The sequence below is a fragment of the Dama dama genome, chromosome 14 (genome assembly GCF_033118175.1).
Source record: "Dama dama isolate Ldn47 chromosome 14, ASM3311817v1, whole genome shotgun sequence".
NCBI classification, from domain to species: Eukaryota; Metazoa; Chordata; class Mammalia; order Artiodactyla; family Cervidae; genus Dama; species Dama dama.
In genome coordinates this window covers 3,769,300-3,791,215 of record NC_083694.1, presented here as the reverse complement: position 1 = coordinate 3,791,215, position 21,916 = coordinate 3,769,300, and the positions used below count along the sequence as shown (strand labels likewise).

General features: G+C 54.4%; 1 protein-coding gene across 2 annotated transcripts in view; it reads right to left on the bottom strand.

Moving 5' to 3' along the window:
* The window catches only part of RASSF5 (Ras association domain family member 5), a 74,399-nt gene that overhangs the window by 21,591 nt on the left and 30,892 nt on the right, over positions 1-21,916 (bottom strand). The window contains exon 1 of one of the 2 annotated variants that reach the window (XM_061159948.1): positions 9,513-9,971. The exons of the other annotated variant lie outside the window; for it this stretch is intronic. Coding sequence (XP_061015931.1) covers positions 9,513-9,632 — 120 coding nt within the window. The 5' untranslated portion in view covers positions 9,633-9,971. Of the gene's footprint in view, positions 1-9,512; positions 9,972-21,916 lie in introns of those variants that run through there. 2 annotated transcript variants of the gene reach the window in all.

The following is a 21,916-nucleotide window of genomic DNA, read 5'->3' as shown; positions in this document are numbered from 1 at the left end:
GAGGTCACCCAGAGGGGCTTGGGTTCCCAGGCCCACTGCTGGGCCCACTTGAGGGCCTGGGGTCCCTGCCCAGTCCAGCTGGGCTGTCTGAGAATGCTCAAACTACTGGGATCACCAACCCGGGGTCTTCACTTGCTTAGAATTAAACTGGGAAAGTGAAGCAAGGGAGCCGAGTACCGACTGCCCCCGCCCCACCCTGCCACTCCCACAGCTGAAAGGCAGACGGGAGAAATCCCCGAGGCTCTCCCGCCCCCGTGCACGGGCCCTCTGCCCCGACCCCTGGGAGGCCCCACCGGAGGACGGGCCAGGCCAACTCTTGCCAGCAGGTGCCAGGGCCCAGTTGCTTAGTGACCCAGCGCTGCCCGCCCGCGCCCTCCAGGGCAAACAGCTGAGCAATCACAGATGGGATGGAGGGGCCGCTCTGTGTTTGGAAAGTTGTCCTTGCATTTTCTGCTCACTCAGTGAGATTTTTCTTTTCAGAGTCACTGGAAAAATCCATTGATTCCACATCCCGAATCTCAGCAAGTTTCCCTTTCTCACAGTCCCGAGATCCGCTTTCACACGCTCAGCCTAAAGTGCTGCAGTGTGCCCTCTGGGAGCGCCCGCCACCCCTTAGGGAAAGAAGTTTTGTGGGGAGGAACCTCCAAGCCCCCTCCTCCTTTATCAAGCATGCATTTAGTGCCTGCCACGTGCCGGGGACACCATGCCAAACAAGACACAGTTCCTCATCCAGAAAATTACAGACCATCAAAATGAGGGATAGGAGAGGAGGACGTGGTGGTTTTCGGGGAGCAGAAAGAAGGAAGCATCAATTTGCAACTGGAGATGTTCTATGCACACTGGGACCCAGCAGCTCACCCATCCTCCTCGCTAACACACACTTTCCTAGCCATGCCTGACTGTGGAGGTCGTACCCGCCCGCGGCCTCTCCACGTGTTCAGGCCAACAGAGGGCCCGGCCTTGTATCCTCCGCTGCAAGGCTGGTCCCTGCAGCCCCCGCACCCCACAGTGTGGGGGGTGGCCCAACACCACCCCTCGCTCTTGGGGAGAGCCAGGCAATGAGGAGAAGGCGGGACTCGCCGACAGGATGCTGTTGAAGGGATGCTGATGGTGTTCGGCGACCAGTTTCCCAAGACCCGAACAGGGGAAAACGGCCTGGATTTCCACAGCAGGCAAAGAACAAACGAGATAAAGACAGCTTCCTGTGGCAGGTGAGAAGACGAGGGCTGGGATACCTGAGGTTGTTTGGAGCCTTTCAGTACAGAACAGACTTTGGGACTCTGTGGGAGAAGGCGAGGGTGGGATGTTCTGAGAGAACAGCATTGAAACATGTATACTATCAAGGGTGAAACAGATCACCAGCCCAGGTTGGATGCATGAGACAGGTGCTCAGGGCTGGTGCACTGGGATGACCCAGAGGGATGGGATGGGGAGGGAGGCAGGAGGGGGAATCGGGATGGGGAACACATGTAAATCCATGGCTGATTCATGTCAATGTATGGCAAAAACCACTACAATATTGTAATTAGCCTCCAACTAATAAAAATAAATGAAAAAAAAAATGTTCGAATTAAAAAAATAAAGAACTTGACTCTCACCCGAGACGCCACGTGTGTGGTGGGGAGAGTGTGTGTCCTGGAGCTGGGCAGGCGTGGGGTGTGGGCCTCGCCCCTCTCACACAGGACCTTGTTGAACTTGCCAGCCTTCTGGCCTGACAGCAACAGAAACTCTGCCAGTGTGGTCTGTTGGGTGGAAACACGCTGCTGCCCGCCCCCTCCCCCCCGCTTTATTATTATTTTTAACCTAGGATTGTAGCCTCATGGGCAGCAGGGGTCCAACCAGCTGGAGCCACACTGTGTAGCGCCATGGACAAGGAAGGGCTGATAAACGGGCTGAAGGACGATGGTGTGATGAGCACAGGTTCCCTCCCCGGCCTGTGGGAGCCACGGGCAGGCCTGCTCAGAAACAAGGGAATGGCTCCAAGGACCCATCACGGCCTCCTCCAGCTCCCGCTTTTCAGAGGCGAAGCTGATCTCCTCTCACCCTCCCCAGGTGGCTGCAGTCCTGTCGCTGCCAGCCCATCCCCAGCCCCCTCCTGGGTCACTTACCCCCAGGCCCTCTGGACCCCAAGTCCCCCAGCCATCTTGGGAGCTGCCGCCATCTCCTGATGAAAGCCACGTGGCTGCAGGGCGACACAGCGTCCTCCCCAGGAGACCTTCTGCCCACGGCCCCCATCCAGACTCTTCACGGGTGGGTAAGGGGAGCAACTGGGGTCTGCTGCACAGTGTGGCTGGGGCCACAGGTCTTTATACATTTTATCCGTCTCTGTGTCCCCCGACCCCCCTGCCCCGTGCTATAATAAAATTGAAAACACAGCGTTTTGATTGAGCCAGGCATGCAGCGTTTTGGATGCAACATTAACAGGCAGGAACCAGGGTGGACTTTGCTCTAGAAGCAAAGGGGAGGCTCTGAAGGCTTTGGGATGCCAGAGTGATAGTCCACCGAATGCAGGGTACATGGAGGGGAGGAAACAGAAGGGAAACTGGTTGGCCGACCTCCTGCAGCATCTCAGGAAGAGATGGCAAGCCCCCAGCTGGGTAGGGCAGGGTGGGGGACAGAAAGGAGGCCACACCATGGAGGCAGAAGCCACAGTGACAGGCTGGAATGAAGGCATGAGAGAGGAGATTCCCGAAGGTGGGGGAGCAGGAGGACGAGGCGGAGACAGGGAGGGAAATCAGTCAGGGGCAAAGCCACGAGCTGGTTTTGGACACAGTAAATTGTAGGTACCTGAGGGGCGTGAGAGACCTCTGACAGGCTACAGAAAACTATTCTACAGCTAAGAAGAGAAGTGAGATGGGGGTGTAGGCTGGGGAGCTGCACGTAAAGCTGGGGTGGGGTGGGGGAGGAGGAGAGATGGGAACCAGGACAGAACCACGGACACAAGCCGCAGGCTCAGTGAGTCCAACCTGCAGGTCTCTGCCTCTTCCGTGCCCTTCTTCCTCCTGATCCTGAAATTAAATGCCCCTGGTTCCTGGCAAATGGACCGGGTCCTCTTATCCCCAGAGAATATGCCTTGCCAGGACTGGGGTGCTATCTTATGGATAGACTGAGCCATTCAGAAGAGGAAATGAGGTCCTGAATGAAGACAGGTCTGGGTCCCCCATACAGGAGGGTCCCAGAGCTGAGAAGCTCAGGTGTGGGTGACCTGGCGAGTCAAGATCAGCGGAGGGCTGGGAACACAGGCTGCCGGGCACCGGGCCGAGCCTCTTGGCGCCTCCCTGTCCCGCTCACGGCTGGGAACCTGGATCCAGCGTCCAGCCTGGCGGTGTAAACTAAGGGCTGGGATTCAGGGTTCAGAGCCATGTAAAGTTTTCTTCTCCCAAAACAACATAGGCGAATGGGTGTTACCTGTGTGCTGAGCTGTGACTTTAGAGGAAAAAGAGGGCCAAGTCTGGATAAAGTCTAAAGGCGTGAAGAGAAAGGTTTGAGTGGGAGTGGAGGAATCTGGAACACAAAGGGGAGGATGTATTGAGCGAGCCCCAGGTGGTCCTGGAGGAGCTCGTGTCAACCATTCAGGCCCCTTTTCCCAACCCCACCCTAGGGAAGTCCTTACAGTTTAGAGAACTTAGCAGTCAGGATCTCTCTCTGCCAGTCCCATGAGAAACTGCTAAGAAGGCTCTGCTCCCATGCAAAGTGGGGAAGGACTCTCGGTTACAGAAGAAAAGGACAGGCTCACGTGACACTCGTTAAAAGGACCGGATGAAGTGCCCCAGTCTGGAGGGTGGAAGTGTCTTGGCCACAGCCCCTCAGTTAAGAGCTGGACTTGAGCTGAGAAGCCAGGACCTGGCTTACAGCTCCATGCGGCTTCCGTTCCATCATGAACCAGTCACGATCACCGAGGATTATCCCCTCAACATCCCTGCCAGCGTGAGGTGCTGAGAGTAATGCAGCCTGCTCTGAGCAGCGACCCGGGGCTTTGAGTTCTCGGGGCTGTCTCCACTTAGATGAGTGACCAGGGACAAAGCCTTTTACCTCCTGGGCTTCCAGCCTAGAAATCTGTCATAAATGCTCATCTTAATTCCAACTGAAGCCATCAGTTACCAAATATTTCCTAAACAGGTGGTTCTCAGACTTTCTATGAGAGTCACCAAGGGGGAAGTATTTTGAAAAAGCAGATTTGAGGGTCCTACGTTCAAAGATGCAGAAGCCAAGACGTCTAGAGTGGGGCCCTCCACTGTCCATTATTAAAAAGTGATCCAAAGAGAGAATTCCGATGTCAGTGGCGAGGGTCAACCCGTGAGCACCACTGACGGCTTCAGATGCTAAGAGGAACCAGCGCAGTGCTGAGTAAGGAAAGGCACCTTTCCTCCAAAATTCCCAGGGTCGCCGGGGGAGGTAGGGTCGCCCACCCCAGGAATCGCACCTCCTCGGTGGCAGACGGAGATGTACAAAGTCAGAGACAAAGGCTGCGGCCCTTCACCAAGCAAGTGAGCAGAGTTTCCCAAGGTGGTTGGGCAGAGGTGGGAGGAGGGATGCGTGGCAGAGACGGCTAAGTGTTCACCACAACCGGCTTCCTTGTCCACCTGCGCTCACAGCTGTATTTCATTTCTCAACCTCCCTGTGGTTAGCAGTGGCCACGTGACTGAGTTCAGGCCAATGGCGTAGGGGCTAGAACACACACACCGCTTCCGGGCCTGACCCACAGAATCTCCCGTGTGTTATCCTGAGCCCCACCTGCCAATGTAACTTTCCTTAAAGAGGGAAATAAACGTCTGCTGTACCTGATGACTGAAAATAACGGGGCTGTTTGTGACATGTCAGTCCATCCTGATCACACAGGATGCGAGAGAGATGGCGCGGCAATGAAACTCGACCCGCATTCAGCCAGCCCGGCTTCTGTAACCAGCGGCTGGTGCTACGCAGCATCTGCAGGGGACTCGGGTCCTGATCTTACACAGCTTACCATCTTCATGGAGAAAAGCCACGCTGAGACGGGCCAGAGCAGCAGCAGGCCGCGGGTCCCCCAGGAGGGGACCGCAGACTCCAGCCCCGGAGGGAGGCTATGGCGGGCCCTACCAGCATGGAGAAGTGAGTGGTGGGCTGGGCAGGCTTCCCAGAAAGCACACAAAACGGCAGTGATGTGGTCCAACGGTGCTGAAGATTTTTATTTTTATTGCTCAAAGTTGGAACTAACTTATTTTTAGTGTCCTTTATCTCTCACGCCAAGAAGGTCAGGGGCAGGTACGGAGGCGGGCAGAGAGATGGGGATTTCCCTGATGGGTCAGGCTTGCATGACGTCCCTGGAACCACAGAGCCTTGTCCATGGAGGGGCCAAGCGGCCAGGCAAGAGGAGAGGAGCCAAGTGCAAGGATGGGGCTGGGCGTGGCTTCGTCCTGTGACCTCTGCGACTGCACCCCTTCCCCTTTGCATCTTCCTTAAACTTTTCAAAAATCAATGGTGTCAATGTAGGCCAGGAAGGGCCCGGGGTGGGGGGTGGGGGATGGGAATGCATTCCGGCTGTGCTTAAGTACAATATTTAACCACAGATAGAGCCCAACCTTCTGCATCCGTATCCACAAAGGAAACACACACGACAAAGATACAGCAAGCAGTACCTAGGGCAGATGCGAAGAAGAACTTGTAAGGTTCTGGGACTGAGGCAGGGAGCCCTGTTGGTACCAAGTGTAGAATGAACGTTCCTGGGCCGCACTGCACCTTAGGAACCGAGGGATGGAAGGCCCCGTACCCCTCTCCTGACCTGAGGCTGTCTGGCTTCTTGCACTGTGCAGAAGGCTCTGAGAGGACAAGGACTGTCCCTGTCACCCACTGAGTGATGAAGACCCAGAAGAGCTCCTGACAAGGTGTCCAAGCGACCCCACCCAGCCAGATGTCTGGTCTGGTGAGCACCTCGTGCCTCCTGGCTTCAGCCTCTCCATCTGTAAACAGAGGTGCTAGACTCGGGTCCTTCCAGCTCAGACATTCTGCAAGCAGGAGGCTTTCTGTGTCCCCGGAGCCTTCAGCCCAACGGTCTGGGTGGTGTCTGGGGTCCCGGAGCCTGCGGAACATGCAGAAAAAACTCGGGGTGTCCGTGTTCCTGTTCAGAGGTCAGAGCCCGAAACTGCTGCCCCCTGCAGGCATCTGGGGAACTGAGGAGGGTGGAGCCGGCCTCCCCTCTAGGGTCAGATCCCAGATGGGAAGACAGGGGCAGCTGGCAGGGGTGGTCAGAGACCCCAGGCACCAGGCCCACAAATCACCAAACCCTGCCTTCTGTGGGCCTAAAGCAGAAAAACCTCTGGGCTGGGAGACGAGAGATGCAGGTTCCAACCCTGGGGGCCCGTCAGGAACTTGCTGTGTGGCCTCAAAGGACCCCCACCCCGACGCCAAGGTCTTGGACCCGGTGACCGTATGGACGCCTTCCGGAGAGCTGCCTGGTCTGCACTTCTGAGCACTCGGTGGGGATCCCCCAAGCCACCGGGGGCCCCATTTGGAGACACGAGCCAGGGTAAGCAACCTAATCGGGCCCAGCAGCCAAGGGAGAAGTTCCCGCAAGGCACCACCTCCGCCCCCCAAAACAAAGCCTGAAAGCTGGGGCTCCGTGGCCATCTCAGGGGAGGCCTGGGGCCCCAGGGAGCTGCTGCCTTCTGAACGGAGGGAACCAGCCAGGCCCAGGGCCTGGGCCCACTTCCTCTGCCGCTCCACCTTCGTGGTGAGGCCCCTCTCTCCCCCACGCTCCTGCCCCCCACCGAAAGGGTTGGACAGAGGTCTCGGGAGCTCCCTGGAGGCTGGGCCAGGGAAGGCTCCAGTACAGCGGGAGGCTTCCCCCCACGGCTCCGCTCCAGCCAGGCACACGACAGACTGGCAGATACAGGTTGCCCTGACAAGGCTATTTATAGACGCCAGCTCGGGCCTTTCCTGAACGGGGCCTCAGTCTCTCGGCGACCAGGAAACACATAAACGCCTTTCCTTGGAGACAGGAAGGAGAAATTCTCCTGGGAGCTCAGACTGGGTAGGGAAAAAAGCACTGATAGGAGTCAGAATGGGGCCAGGATAAGGCCGATCTCTTGGAAACTGTTTCTAGAAGTGGCTCCAAGGGGAAGAGAGATCTGAAGTGTTTTTAAAGGTGGAAAAGCACGTAGAAGGACAGGAGACTCAGATATGTGGATGTAGCGTCCCAGTTCCTACACCAGACACACGCACCCCACCTGTTCCCCCACGAGAGGCGGCCCTGCACCCCCTGGCTCCGTGGAGAGGGCTGTAGAGACGGCAAGGCTGGTGCTGAGGAAGATGTCTCCAACAGCAGTTCTGAGTCTCAGTCAAGACTCCACGCACACTGTAGCTGGGCAGAGGCCATGTCCATCTCTCTCTCTCTTTGAGGCATTATCCTTATCACCCTGTGTGGGGCTCAATAAAATCCATTTCTCAGAAGGGATTCCCGCCCTCCGAGGGCTTACAAATTTGCAGAAAGAAGGTGGGGGCTGTGCAGAGACCTCATGCCATGCAACAGATTCAAGAACCAGACCAAGCTGGAGTCAATGTCGCAAAGAAAGGGGTGACGTGGGTGCAAAGCCGAAGGTGTGTTTTCAAGAGTGATCCCTGGAAAGGGTTTTGGGGGAGGATGAGAGAGAAGGCTATCTGGGCCAAAAAACAAGTCACCTCCCCAAGCCAGCATGAAAAATAAGTGAAAGTGTTAGTCGCTCAGTCACGCCCGACTCTTTGTGGCCCCACGGACTGTAGCCCACTAGGCTCTTCTGTCCAAGGAATTCTCCAGGCAAGAATACTGGAGTGGGTTGCCATTTCCTTCTCCAGAGGATCTTTCCAACCCAGAGATTGAACCTCAGTCTCCTGCACTGTAGGCAGATTCTTTACCATCTGAGCCACCAGGGAAGGCCCTGCATGTTTCATTGTAAAAATATCTCTATTTCTCCCAAGAATCACCAGAAACAGATACCCTTTTTATCTGCCATGTGAAAGGAGCCTCAGCTCTGCAGCGCCCCTTCCTCTACCCGATCGCACAAAAAGCCCACCGTCTAGGGCTGAGGGCTTACAGCCTGGCTGGCAGCAAGTGCAGCAGCTAAACTTTGTTCTAAAAACAGGAACCATTTCCTACCCGGCAGCAGCAAAACTCTCTAGGGCAATGGTTCTCAACCTCAGCTGCATCTCAGAAATAACAGGGGAGCTTTTCAAAATCTTGATGCCCAGGCTTCACTGCAGAACAACGAAATCAGACTCCCGTGCTGTGGGACCCAAGAACCCATATTTTCTAAAGCTCAGTAGGCAGTTCCAGCGTGCAGCTAAGGCTGAGATCCACCAGCCTAAATAAAGACCCTAGACAGCTGGAGTGCCCTTAAATATGTGTATGGGTGGGGGTGAGGGTAGAAGGGGGTATACACATTGAGGCAGGAGCCCCAGGAGAGAGCTGGACACCCTCCCTTAGCAGCCATGCTTTCCGCATGAGCCCTCCTTACCCCCTGCCCCAGTTTCTCAAAGGCATACCCCAGAACACAGGCCTGTTCTAGTTGATTCTCTGAACACTAAAATCAAAACTCCTCTGCTGATCCTTGGGCATCCTCTCATGGTGCATTTGTTCGATGGGCAGACCCCAGCAAATGTGGGGCCTACAGGCAGGATGAATCATTAATTACGGAGGCCCCAGCGTCAGGCCTGGGGAAGTTTTTAGCTAATTTGACTCGATGTAGGACTGCTGAATTAATTATGAGCCTGCATACACCTGTAGAATGTAACCGCTCACTTCTGTCTACATACAAGCCCATTTTGGCAAGGACCTGGCTGGACGCCCTCTCATCTAAATAACAAAACAAATAAATAAACAGAGCTCTGCCAGAGCAGCAGACACATGGCTGCAACTGGGAGAGTGTGGCAGGGGCATCCGGTGAGCTGGGTGTCTAGCACACACAGCCGCACGAGGGGACACATGCAAACCCCTTTAGGTTACCCCTAGCTAGCTCAGGAAGTCAAAATGGTAGCAGCACAATGACCCAGGAGAGAAGTTTTAGTTTACTGCTAAAAACACCCTGGACTTCTGCAAAGTTGCTGGGCTGAGTTTTAAGATGGTTTCTGGCCATCTGCAATACGGAAGTCTCAACCTAGCAAAGTTATCTTACTGAGGGACAGGGAACCATCCACTTGCCACCTGGAGCTTCAGAGCTCGGATTTGGGGGAAGGTCGCCCTCCCAGGCACAGGTGAGCATGTCACCCAACCAGAAGCCAAGCGCGGTCCCCAAATCCTAGAGAGCCATTTTGAAAAGGTCCGGGGACAGGAAATGCTGAAAAGAACATTAAAAAAAAAAAAAAAAAAAGACCAGTGTTTGCCAGTGGTCCCCAAAGGATCCAACCCGGGGTCTGCTCAGTCATCAAGTTCAAGAGGGCCCGCAGGGCAACTGCCCACCTGCTCCGGTAAGACGCTGACAGCCTGTCTGCCAGGAGCCCGTTTCCCTTCTAGACCACAGAGCTTGCTTCCTCCCAGTGAAAGCCTCTTGTATCATTACGTTTACCTTCGAAGGACGTTTGCTCTGCACATTCCTGAAGAAGGTGGTCTTGGCGGTGAAGAAGCAGTCCTCCAGTTCCTCCTCCAGGCTACAGTACCCACTGCTCATGCTGCTGTCCACCGTCATCTAGCCCGGAGCCCCGGCCGGAGGCAGCGAGCGCATCTGCTGGGGGCTCCGGGTGCGGCGCAGGGAGGCGAGGACCCTTCCCCAGGCGGCCGCGGCGCGAGCTTCCAGCCCCGCCGGGGAGCGAGTCCGCTACCCGCCGGTCGGACCCGGCGCCGGCGTCTCGCCTTTCACACTGGGGCCCGAGGGGCTCAGGCGGCGGGGTAACCTGTCCCCTGGAGGCGGTCAGACCCGGACGCCGCGCGGCGCACCTCGCTCTGCAGCTCACGGGGCATCTGCGCCTTCGCGCCCTCCGCGCCGGCGCCCCGCTCCACCCCGCGCGGAGCCCTTTCTCGGCCCGGCCCCCACCTCCGCGCCGCTCCTGCCCCTCGCGCTGCGCAGAGGGGTTCGGAAGCCACTTCCTCTCGCAAGGTTCCTCCAGGCCCCGGCGGTCGCCACGCCCCTCCGGGTCCTCCCGCCCCAGGCCTGCGCGTCCCCACCCTGCCGCTGGACCACACCGGCAAGTGGACCCGGGGCATCCCGAGTCAGAGCAGGGATGCGGGGCGGGAATGGACTGGGGTGGACCGAGGGAGAAAATGCCCTCTGTGCTGCCTTCATCCTGCTGGGCGCAGCTCCTCCTCCCCCAGGATGCCTGGGGCTCCGGAGTAGCAGGAGCTCGAAGGCCCACGCCGTCGCGCTTCCCTTCCCCCCAGACTCTGCCTCACGCCACCCTCTCATTCCCCATTCCCTGGGTGAAGGAGCCAGGACCCTCGGAGTGGTTAGAGAAGTGACTGCAGAAGAAGAAAATCAATATCTGGTCTGCCTGGAGAAGCAGCAATATTTTAACTCGGAAATGCCAGAAGAAACTGCAGGGCGCCCCCACCTCCAAGCATATGCAAATCAGATGCAAAGTTACAGCAATCTGCAGAGTAAGCAGGCCCTTCCACCCACCCCAGGAACTTGCCCCCAGGAAGCCTCAGGTTTCTAAAGGCGCCTGCAGACACCACCCAGATTATTATTGCATTTTACTCCGGGCGGGGAGGGGTGCCGGGTCTGGCCCAGAGGGGTCTTTGCCAGATGTTGTCATCTCATCAAGGACAACTTAATTACATTTCTCCATTAGAACTGGATGAAGGGACACCTTCCTCGACTGGGGCTGAATCCTTCAAATCCTTCATCTACAGTAGTTACTCTGTGCCTGGTGATTTACATGCAGCCTGTCATTTCCCAACAGCCTGGGGATAGAGATTATTATTCCCTTTTTACGGGTGAGGAAACTGAAGCTCAGAGTCACATTGGTAGGACAAGTGTGCTGGGACTCAGACCCGGGTCTTTGCAGTCCTAGAGCCTGTGCTCTTGTCAGCCTGATGCCATCCCTCAGAAGAGATGGCACTGATGTGTTGTGTGTGCTGCCGACTTTCAGCAGAGAGGGGCTCGGAGTCTCGGGAACAGAAAACAAGCCTTCAGACCCTAGCAACGCCAGGGGTGCCATGCTTGTGGAGTCTGATGGCCTGGGGACCCCTGGGGGCCCTGGAAACGCCCAGAGAGTGGCTGAGAATCAGGACTTTCTCCAAGTCCGTGTCTCCTGTAGTTGCAAAAAGCATCCAGTCTTGGGGCACAAGCTGGGTTGGGGCTAGACTCAACCCCCAGACTGCAAGCTGCCAGCTCCATTTTAAGCTCTGGCTACTTTTGCGAGGAGCCCTCTTCCTCCCCCGTCTTAGTTAAATCCATCAGTGCTCAGGATGGTTTCAACTGCAGCCCAATTTGGCTCCAGCCTCCCACACAGTCTTTTTTCCAGAAGCCCGCGAGCACCTGGCAGGCATGAACACGAGCTAGCTGAGAGCCTGCCCCGCGGCCCACTGACCTGCCCAGCTCCAGGACGGATACCAGTAGCCACCTCCCAGGCCGGGAGATAACAGTTGGAGGTAACCAGGTGGGGGTGGGGGCTGGGGTGAGCTACCGGGTGTTTTCAGGGAAGAATGCACGTTAGTGGGGTTCAAAGTAGGTTTTGGAGCAACCTGCTCTTCAAATGAGTATTTCAAAGAGGGTTTTGTCTGGTGAGGCTTCCCTGATAGCTCAGTTGGTAAAAGAATCCGCCTGCAATGCAGGAGACCCCGTTTCGATTCTTGGGTTGGGAAGATCCGCTGGAGAAGGGATAAGCTACCCACTCCAGTATTCTTGGGCTTCCCTGGTGGCTCAGCTGGTTAAAGAATCCACCTGCAATGCGGGAGACCTGGGTTCGATCCCTGGGTTGGGAAGATCCCCTGGAGAAGGGAAAGGCTACCCACTCCAGTATTCTGGCCTGGAGAATTCCACGGATGGTATAGTCCATGGGGTCGCAAAGAGTCAGACACAACTGAGAGACTTTCACTTTCACTTTGTTGGGGTGGGGGGTGGTTCACCCCAGAGACTATGGTCCAGGGAAAGGAAGCTGGTTTTGGCCTCACCAGCACCTCCAAGGTCAATGTCAGGATGATGAATCCTGCAGGGAGGGGGCTTTGCATGACCCCTGGGTCATCAGCAACAGCCTCCCTGCTTTGTCTGGCCAGTGAAAGAGCACATGTTTCCTTACAAAAGGAACCTCCTTGCTCATTGGGAATTCAGTATTCAAGGGAAAACAGGCCCCAGGTTCTCGGGCCACACTGTGTCCTTGGAGCACACACTGGCCTCTGCAGAGCAACTGCAGCACTACACATTCAAAATGTACAGTCTCAAAATCCAGCCAATAACAAGCTTTTTGAACCACAGGCCGAAGTGCCCCAGGAGTCAGCGTGAGTCTCTGCTTGTGAGCGGCACACTTAGATGTCAGATCCACTTAGGAAAAGGCCTGAGTGACACCGTGTTCTTTTAGGGCACTGCTTCTGCCAGCTCAAATATTAGGAAAATTGACGTCTGAGTAGGGCTTTTCAAAGTCCCTTCCCCTCATCACTTGGGTTGCTCTGCAACCCTGATAGCAGGTTTTACTCCCACTTCACAGATGAGGAGACTGAGGGAAGCGATGTGGTCCATCATAGCTCGAGATATTTTCAAAGCCTAGTTAGTGTCTGTATGTCTACCCTACTCCACCTGTCAATGAATCTAGGCTTGGAAGGAAGCCAAGCAAAGCAGAGACCGTGCTGGTGAGGACCCTGGGACTCTTCTGAAGCCAGCAAAGATCACATGTGAATCAACAAGTTGGCCAGCCTCCGGGAGGAAAAATCCGGACTGAAGCTCCATAGTCCCAGAGGGAGGAAGACCGGATTCCTTTTAGCGTCCAGTGACGCTGTCTGCACCTCTTCCCCGTGAATAATCAACAGTGGTGATAACCTGGCCAGGGGAGGGGAGAAGGCAGCAGGAAGAGCCCAGACAACAGCCCTCCATGCTTCTGGGAGTGAACGCGCGAAGGGTAGAACTGGCTTCTTGTCCCTGGTCCCGGGAAGAGGAGTCTGGACCTGAAGCTGCAGCATCCAGAGCCCCAGAGCAACGATAGTGTTGCTTTTGGCGGGGGTGGGGATTCAGAAAGCCCCACTGAAGTGGTGGATGGGTGACTTCCCTGTCTCAGAGCGTCAGATGACAAAAGACATCATTTGAAACTTTCTTCCTCTCTCAAATGCCATCCTGACATGTGGCCAGATCCCTTGTCAAATCCACCCTGTGGGTCTGTATTCCAGGAAAGCTGTGGTGCAAAAATGGAAGCCAGGGGGCTGGTATTCCAGGCCCAGCTCCAGCTCTAGCTTGCTATGGGAGCTTCCACAACTTTGGACCTCAGGTCTCCTCATCCAGGACCCATGGAAGGGTCCAGAAATCAGGTTTGGGGCCTCATGAGCAACAAACATATTCAGAGGCCGAAAACCGAGTGAGGTGCCAACCCACCCCTGAAACCGTTTGGAGTGATCATTAGCCGCCTTGTGCAGAGCCTGTCCTAGTAACTTTATGTGCTTCATTTCATTTAATCCCTAACAACAAACTGGAGAGGAAGCTACAGTTGACTATCTCTACAGAGTGGGAGAGGAGGTTCTGGCAGGTCGGGTAACCTGCACACAGTCAGACGTGCTCATTCCCGGTGGAGCCACATCAGCCCAGCTGGTCCGACTCCAGACCCAGGCCCTGGAATGTGCTGCACAGGTACACGCACGGCATGCAGAACCTGCCCCCGACCGCTCTCCGAACAGTCACGCTGCCTGACACCGGCGTCTGTCGCAGACAAGTCAGGAGCCGCCTTCTCCGTCTGCCTATGACCCTGTCTTCCCTTTGGCTCACTGGGGTTTTCCAGAGTTCACTGACTGTTTCCTCCACCCCCACCCCATGTGTTCACGTTGTCCCTGGGAGCTGAGTCTAGGCCAGTGGCTTCAACCACACTTGACCTGTCTCATGATGCCCTCTCCCCCAGGTACTCCAGAAGGATGCTTCATCAGGTACCCAGCCCTCCCCACTATGGCCTCACTCTCAACAGGTCCAAACAGAGCTGACTATTTGGGGCCTCCCCCCCACCCCTTTAGAATTTCCTATCTTGATAGATGCCATTAACACAGATTACTGCAAGGCCTTCTAATAATTTCCTTTGTTCCCATCTTGACTCCTCCAAACTCCCTGCTGTCTTGTTGCCAAAGTTACCCATCTAGACCACGATCTGATCAGGAATTTTATGATCTGATCATAAAATCTTCCCATTCAGATGTCAACTAATAATTATTGAGTAAGTACTGAGGATCAAGACATAGTATCAAGCTGATTCATTTATTCAACAAATGATTACTGAGCACTTTCTACATGGCAGGCACTAGAATGGGTGTTCCGAAGAACACATAGTCCCTGCTTTCTCCTAACAGCCAGTCCAAACAACATGAAATAGGATGTCATATTGGAGCTCCCGAGCTCTCATATACTTCATTCTTGCACTTAATCCCCCAGACATGGACTAGGGGACTGGTTCAGAATTAGGAAAGGAGTACATCAAGGTTGTGTATTGTCACAACTGTGTAAGAACGTGTTTTATAGATGAGTGAAATGAGACTCAGGATGGCTGATTTGCCCAAAGCCAAAGAGCAAATAAATAGTGGGTTCAGATTTCAAATCCAGAGCCTCCGTGTCTGACAATTTTCCACCACAGTGGTCCTGCCTCCAGTGACGCCCCAGTGCCTACAACAATATCCTAACCCCCAGAGCAGGTCCTTCAGGGCCCTTCATAGCATGTGCCCAGCCTACAGCGATGTCCACCTCCAGCCACACTCAGGCAGCCCTCCTCACAGGCACACGTTTGCCTCCTGACCCAGCGGCTGCCCTCCCCTCTCGTGGCCTTGCTCTCGGTTTCCTCTGCCCGTCAGAGTCCTCCTGTGTCCCCCACTTCCTGACGCAGGTTCACCGCCGACGACCACACCTCCCCCACCTTCCCAGCGCCTCTCGGAAGCAGCCTTTCTCAGATGCCCTCTCTGGGGTGAACCTTACTGCCACCCTGTGTCCTGAGAGCAGCATTTGACAGCATTAGACCGTGGGCCCAGCAGAGAGCTCAGCTTCCCCCGGATGACTTCCTGTTGTGAGAGGTATGCGGCTGAGCACCACTGAGGCTGACTCACAGCACAGTCAGTTTTCCGGGGCTCCTGGCCCTCTCTACGCCTCGCTGGCTGGGCTGTCAGGCTGCCAGCTTCGCTAGGGCCCTGACACACACACTGAAGGCGGTTAGATCAGCCCAGACTAAGAGGCGGAGGCCCTGCAGGGCTGTTGCTGGGTCTGAGGCAGGCCTGGGGAGTTGGCCTTCTAGCTGCCCTCCTTGAGGGGAACTGGAGAATCATAAAAGATGTTTCTGACCAACAACCCCATCCCTCACGTGATCTCTTCAGTCCTCCAGGAGCCAGGGCAATGTGGTCACGGATGTGAGATGTGTGAACAACTCTTGCACTACTTAGAGAGAGAGGCTTGTTGCCTCCTTAGGGCTTCAGGCCGAGCTGGCCCAGCCAGAGGTCATCTCAGGCACCTGCTGGTTCTAGGCTGGGATGAGTGGGTGGGGCTGGGGAGGCACAGAGATACATCTCCAGAGAATGTAAACATTTCTAGAGAAGCAAGGGCTAGAGCTCTGGCCCTGCTTAGAGCCAGGATATCAAGAGCCTCCTGGTTGGGAAGCCATTCCCATTGTCTGATCAGAACTGAGCTCCCCTGGGCCATCAGACAGGCCTTAGGGCGGCCCCTGTTAGAGACAGCTGTTGAGTGGAGTGGAATCACTGACAGCTTTGGCCAGCACTTCTGGCTTCTAGAGCGTGGAGGGAAATCTGTGGTGGGGGAGCAAGGTGGCTGGGCACTGGCCCCTTCCTTTGGCACCTGTGGATGGACTGGCAACAAATGAGATAAAATAGAATTGTAAAATGTATTCGATTAATCCAAAAGAAGGAAGAAAAGGAAACAAAGAACAAATAGGGCGAATAGAAAACAGTGAGATGATAGACTTCAAATCTAATTATATCAATAACCACATTAAATGCAAATGAACTAAATAACTCAAAGAGCAGAGATGATCCAATTGGATTAAGAAAAACAAGATTCAACTACTTGATTTCTGTAAGACATGACCTTTAAATATAAAGACACAAATAACCTAAAATAAAAGGATGGATAAAGAAACAACATGCTAATGGTAATCAAAAGAACGCCGCAGTGGCTATAGCAACATCAGACAAAGTCGATTTCAGAACAAAGAATATTGCCAAAGATAAAGAAGTTTATTTCATAATGAAAAGGGCCAATTAATCCAGAGACTGTAATGTTAAGTGCTTACACACTGAATAATGCAGCTTCAAAGTACAAGATAGATTTGGAAGGAGAAGTGGCCAAATCTACAATTAGAGTTGGAGATTTCAACACCCCTCTCTCAATAATTGATAAAAGCAGCAGACGGAGCACGTGGTGTGCCTCAACAAATGTTAGCTAACGTTGTTATCGCAATTCAGCCTGATAAACCTTTAGAGCGTTTCAGAGGAGACCCAGGACCAGAATCCCTGGAGAGGCGCACCCGCATCTATCCTGAGTGCTCCTTAGGGAGCCCCAGCCTCTGCAGCAGACCCGGTCCCCGCGGGTCTTCCCTTCCGGCTCCGTGGCTCCCCCGTGTGGCGGCTCTGGGTTCGGCGTGTGGCGCGGGGCTGGGGGCTGGGGCATCCTCCCGAAGGGTTCGGAGAAGCGAGCCCTCGGCAGGGGCAGGGCAGGAAGACGGAGGTGCGGCCGCGGAGACAGGACAGGGCCGGGGGCCAGGGAACCCGGCTCTCCGGGCCAGCTGGGTCACTGCTCTGCGGCTGCGGGGGCCGCGGGAGGCGACTGCAGCGGGCGCCCTGCGAGGCGGGGACCGAGGGGGCTGCGGGTGGGGCCGGGCGGCCTGACCGGGAGGGCTGAAAGGCCAGCCAGCCATCCCCCGTCCCTTGGTGAAGGCGGACAGGGTCTTGAGTCGTTTTATCAACAGAGCAGAGCAATAAGAGGCCGCGAAGAGGGGGATAATCGTGTCCTGTAGCGAGAGTACCCGCCAAACCACAAAACCATGGTGTCCTGGTTTTATGTCCAGGAGAAGAGGGCATCTTTCTGGTAGTGTGGAGAGTAGGCAGAGCCAGCCCCTGAAGGGTTTTGTGTGCTAATCCAGATTCAGACTGATTTTGAGGGTAATAGGAAGCGGCCAGGGGTTTCCATCACAGGATGACATGATTAAAAAGAAAAAATCCAGTAAGGCTGTTGAAGGCACCAGAGACAGCCCTGGAATGTTACGGTGACACCAACATGCTTTTTGCCTGCATCTTCTCGCTGGAGCCACAGAACCACCATTGCTCAGAGGAGAAAGCTGAGGCTCAGGGAAGCTAAGAGGCTTGTGCCGGTCACACGTCCACAATGTCATCTGCACAGTCTGAACTAGAACTGAGCTCTCCTATCATCCAGGCCAGGGGTCTTTCTTTTAAGAAAATAGGTATTACCTTTTACAGGTATTACACTAGAACCATCTGGACAGCATCAGGACATTCAAATAGCCCAGAAGCAAACAGCAAAAGTCAAGGGTTCTCTCACTGTACCCTGGTCACTGCCCCCCACCAAGGTGAAATCTCTTCCAGCAGTTGGTTGGGTGCCCTGCAGGCCCTCACTCTCACACACATTTACACACACACACACACATGTACAAAGTACAAATGGATTGTCTTGTATGTACCACTGACTGACTTGTCCTGTTGGCACTACCCCTTGTCCGTACATGCAGATCCACCCCTCCTTTGGAGAAGCACATGGGTCTAAGTGTCAGTGGCTGGAATTTCCTTCCTGGTACCCCAGCAGTTCTCTCCACTGATCACAGCGCTCAGCAGGAGTGGCTGGACCCACAGCGCTGGTATTCGGGGCACCGGGTGACCAGAGAGCAGTCTCTGCTGCCCACTGAGGGCACCAGAAAGGATTTTAAAACAATGCCTGGCTCTACTGCTTTTTTAATTTTAGAGATTAAATATTGTGTGTCAGGGGAAAAAATCCTAAGTACATCAGTGGTTATTCAAGGATTGAAACTTTTCCCTCTAACATAAGTTTAAGTTTAATAAAAGGAATCTATTTGAAGAGGAATATTAAGTAAATAGTAGCTCAGGTGGACTGTTGATATGGCCAGAGTCCTCAATGTGGAAAGTGCCTGAGGGAGGTTTGGGAACTGCAGCGGGCGGGGCTGGACTTGCAGACCCGACTGAGAGCCTCATTTCTGAATCCTGCTCCTGGGTTCCAGAGTGCCACCAGGAGGGGGGAGTCTGGGCCCGATGGACATGAGATTCCATCGCCGGCCGCAAGAGATTTGAGCAGGAGGGAGAGTGCTGATTTTTTGATGTGTCGCCTGTGCCTTCCATGTGCCAAGGAAAGGGGCCCCAAAGGCCGGGCACAGAGCCGCCGGGTCCCTCTGGGCAGCAGCAGGTCCTGGTAAGAATTAACAGCTGTGGGCAAGGGCTTCCCCTCTCGGGAAGTCACGGAAGGGACAAAGCCAAACCAGCAGAGGTCTCACTTCGTCCTGAGGGCACTGGGGAGCCCCTGGGCTTTTTTCATCACAGGGGTGACAGGGGAAGAGCAACTTGAGCACCGCCTGGAGTGTACAGTCTTCGGGGCATGCCCCCGAATAAGGGAACTGCAGCTGTTTTGGCAGCGCACTGTGATCCTCAGCTGATGGCAACCACGTCCTCTAGGAAACAGCCTTAAACTGAAGAGGCGATCTGGGTGGACTTGAAGAGATTTGCTTGGTCAGCAAAGGGTGCCTAAGAGAAAAGCCAGTCATCCCAAACCTTGGAGATCTCCAAGGAGAGACGGACAAAGCCATGGGCAGCTCGCATCCGCGCCTCCTCTGTTTCTCCACCTGGGAGAGACGTGCACAACCCACAAGCCTTCGGAGGGCAGCTGGGCTCTAAGCCCGTTCCCGCCCCCTTAAACACCCGCCCCGTCTTCCTCCCTCTCTGGCATAGCAGAGAGAAGACAGCCTGAACCTTGGGATTGCTGCTTTTCAAAGGTTGAGGCCAGGCACTTATCGACAGGATGATCTCAACTGTGTTTTGAAAAATGTATGAATGTACAGGAAGAAAATGTAAAAGTGTTAACGAACAGTGGTTCCTTCTGGATGGAGGAAGATCAATGATTTTTCTTTTCCTTCTACAGGAGAGCGGAGAAATGCCACCAGGCCAAGACCTCGTAACAGTTATGTGCCTCCAAACTGGCAGAGCTCTGATCAGGGCCCAGCAACAAATCCCCTCCCCACCCCCTGAAAATGGCACTGGAACATTTGGGTAGCTCAGACCAGGTGACGAGGTCAAGGTGAACGCAAAGCTCCATCCTGGTATGCAACAGAAAATCGAGCCAAGGCGGAAACCAGCACAAACAGGCTTTTTAGAAAAGGCGAGCGAGGCTGGAGCAGGGCCCGGGTTTTATTGATAGAAGGCTAGGTGCTGCCCTAGTGGTGCTGAAGCATGCAGCCGGGCCTGTCCAAGGCAAACACTGCAGCCCAACCCAGCCGGCCCGGAGCAACCCCCGCTCCAGGCTGGCTGCCGTGGGGGCTGCTCGGCACCCACGAGGGGCTCTTGGCTCCTTCCGTATTTTTGTGGTGGTTCTGCTCTAGACACAGCCCTGATTCAGCTTGCCAGAAAATTCCAAGGTTGACACGTCTCCCCAACAGAAGGAGGGGAGTCACTCTGCTCCCAAATACTCAGACTTGGAAACACCTGCTCACTGTTGAAATTCTGAGGATGAGACAGGCGTCCAGCAAAGTCCAGGCCCTGCTCTGGGCTTCCTGCCCGCCCCCCCCCCCCCACCTGGCACTTGAGCGTGTTGGCTAAGTGGGGCTTAGTTTGGTTTTCTCAAACTGCACTGTTCACATCTGGGTCTAAATGATTCTTTGTTGTGCGGGGGGTGAGGTTGGGGGGAGCTCTCCTGTACAGTTGGAATCTGTTTCGCGGCATCCCAGGCCTCTGCCTCCTGGGGCCAGTGGCCTCCTCCAAGCTGTGCCCGCTCAAAATGTCCCCAGTCACCCAGTGGAGAGGGGAGGGCAAGACCACCCCCACTGGAGACCTGTTGCTCCAAAGGGAGAAACAGAGACCCAAAGTAGAAATGCAGGATGTAGTGGGCTGGGCAGGCTCCAGGGGAACAGAAAGAAGACAGACTTGGAAGTTTCCAATGGAAAAGAAAGTGGGGGAAATAGTCTAAATAAGAAATTTAGGAGATGTTGCTCTATGATCTACTATGTAACTTCCCTCCTCCACCTTCTAAAGAAAGTCTTCTGCAAAAGTCTGCATCATTCACCAGGGCTCGGGGGTCAGATTTGTCTCCCTGCCTTTTCTCACCCTGGATGGGGCACGGCCCTCCCGAGGGGTCTGGTTACATGCAGACTCCGGTATAGACAGCTCCAATTCCGAAGCGTGTGGAGGATGTACAGAAGTTTTCTTCTCATACTAAATACACGAGTTACTTGAATCTGTTTAGGAATGGAACATTCCTCCACGATGAATGAAGTTGATCAAAATGTATTACTTGTCCCTTCTTTTTTAAAAAAAATAATTTTATTTATTTATTTATGGCCGTGCGGGGTCTTCACTGCTGAGTTGTTTTCTCTAGTTGCGGCGAGCGGTGGCTACTCTGTAGGTGTAATGCTTCCCATTGCCGTGGCTTCTCTTGTTGTGGAGCATGGGCTCCGGGGCGCGTGAGCTTCAGTGGCTGTGGCCCCCGGGCTCCAGAGCACTGCTTCAGTAGTTGGGGAGCACAGGCTCCAGGGTGCTGCCTCAGTAGTTGGGGAGCACAGGCTCAGTAGTTGGGGAGCACAGGCTCAGTAGTTGGGGAGCACAGGCTCAGTAGTTGGGGAGCACGGGCTTAGTTGCTTCACTGCATGAGGGATCTCCCTGGATCAGGGATCAAACCCATGTCTCCTCCATTGGCAGACGGATTCTTAACCACTGAGCCACCAGGTGTCCTTTCTTATGGGCAAATCCCAATCAGCAGTACCTTAACACATTTTAAACCAGGGACAGGTCTATCTCAAGGACATTTGCAAGCTCGGCAGCATTAGTATGCTCATCTATTGAAAAAAAAGTACCTTAGAGAGTTTCAAAATAATTACCTTGCACTGATTCATTACAACATGGTCAAGAGGAGGGACTGCTATACAACTGTCGCCAGATAAATAAATCCTTTGTTATATAAACAACGCGCATGCATGCTAAGTTGCTTCAGTTGTGTCCAACTCTGTGCGACCCTGTGGACCGTAGCCCGCCAAGCTCTTCTATCCATGGGATTCTCCAGGCAAGAATAACGAAATGGGTTGCCATGCCCTCCTCCAGGGGATCTTCCTGACTCAGGGATCAAACCTACGTCTCTTACGTTGCCTGCATTGGCAGGCAGGTTCTTTACCATTAGCACCACCTGGGAAGCCCCATATAAGCTATGTACCACACTGTAATCTAGTGATCCAGAGAGCTGAGGGCCTGCATCAATGATCTTATCAATAGTGCATTTCTCAGGCAAAGTGCATCTCTTTATGTCACCTTCTGTGATATAGCCAGCCTGCGCCACCCACCATGCCTCTATGGCAACTGAAAAGTGAAAGTCGCTCAGTCGTGTCCAACTCTGCGACTGCATGGACTGTACAGTCCATGGAATATCCAGGCCAGAAGACTGGAGTGGGTAGCCTTTCCCTTCTCCAGGGGATCTTCCCAAGCCAGGGATCGAACCCAGGTCTCCCGCATTGCAGGTGGGTTCTTTACCACCAGCTTTACTGGTAAAAGGTGACAGGCAGTTTTCCTTCTGAAAAATTTTTTTGATGATCTACACTGATTCATCATATCCACGTACTGGTTTCTTCCAATGCC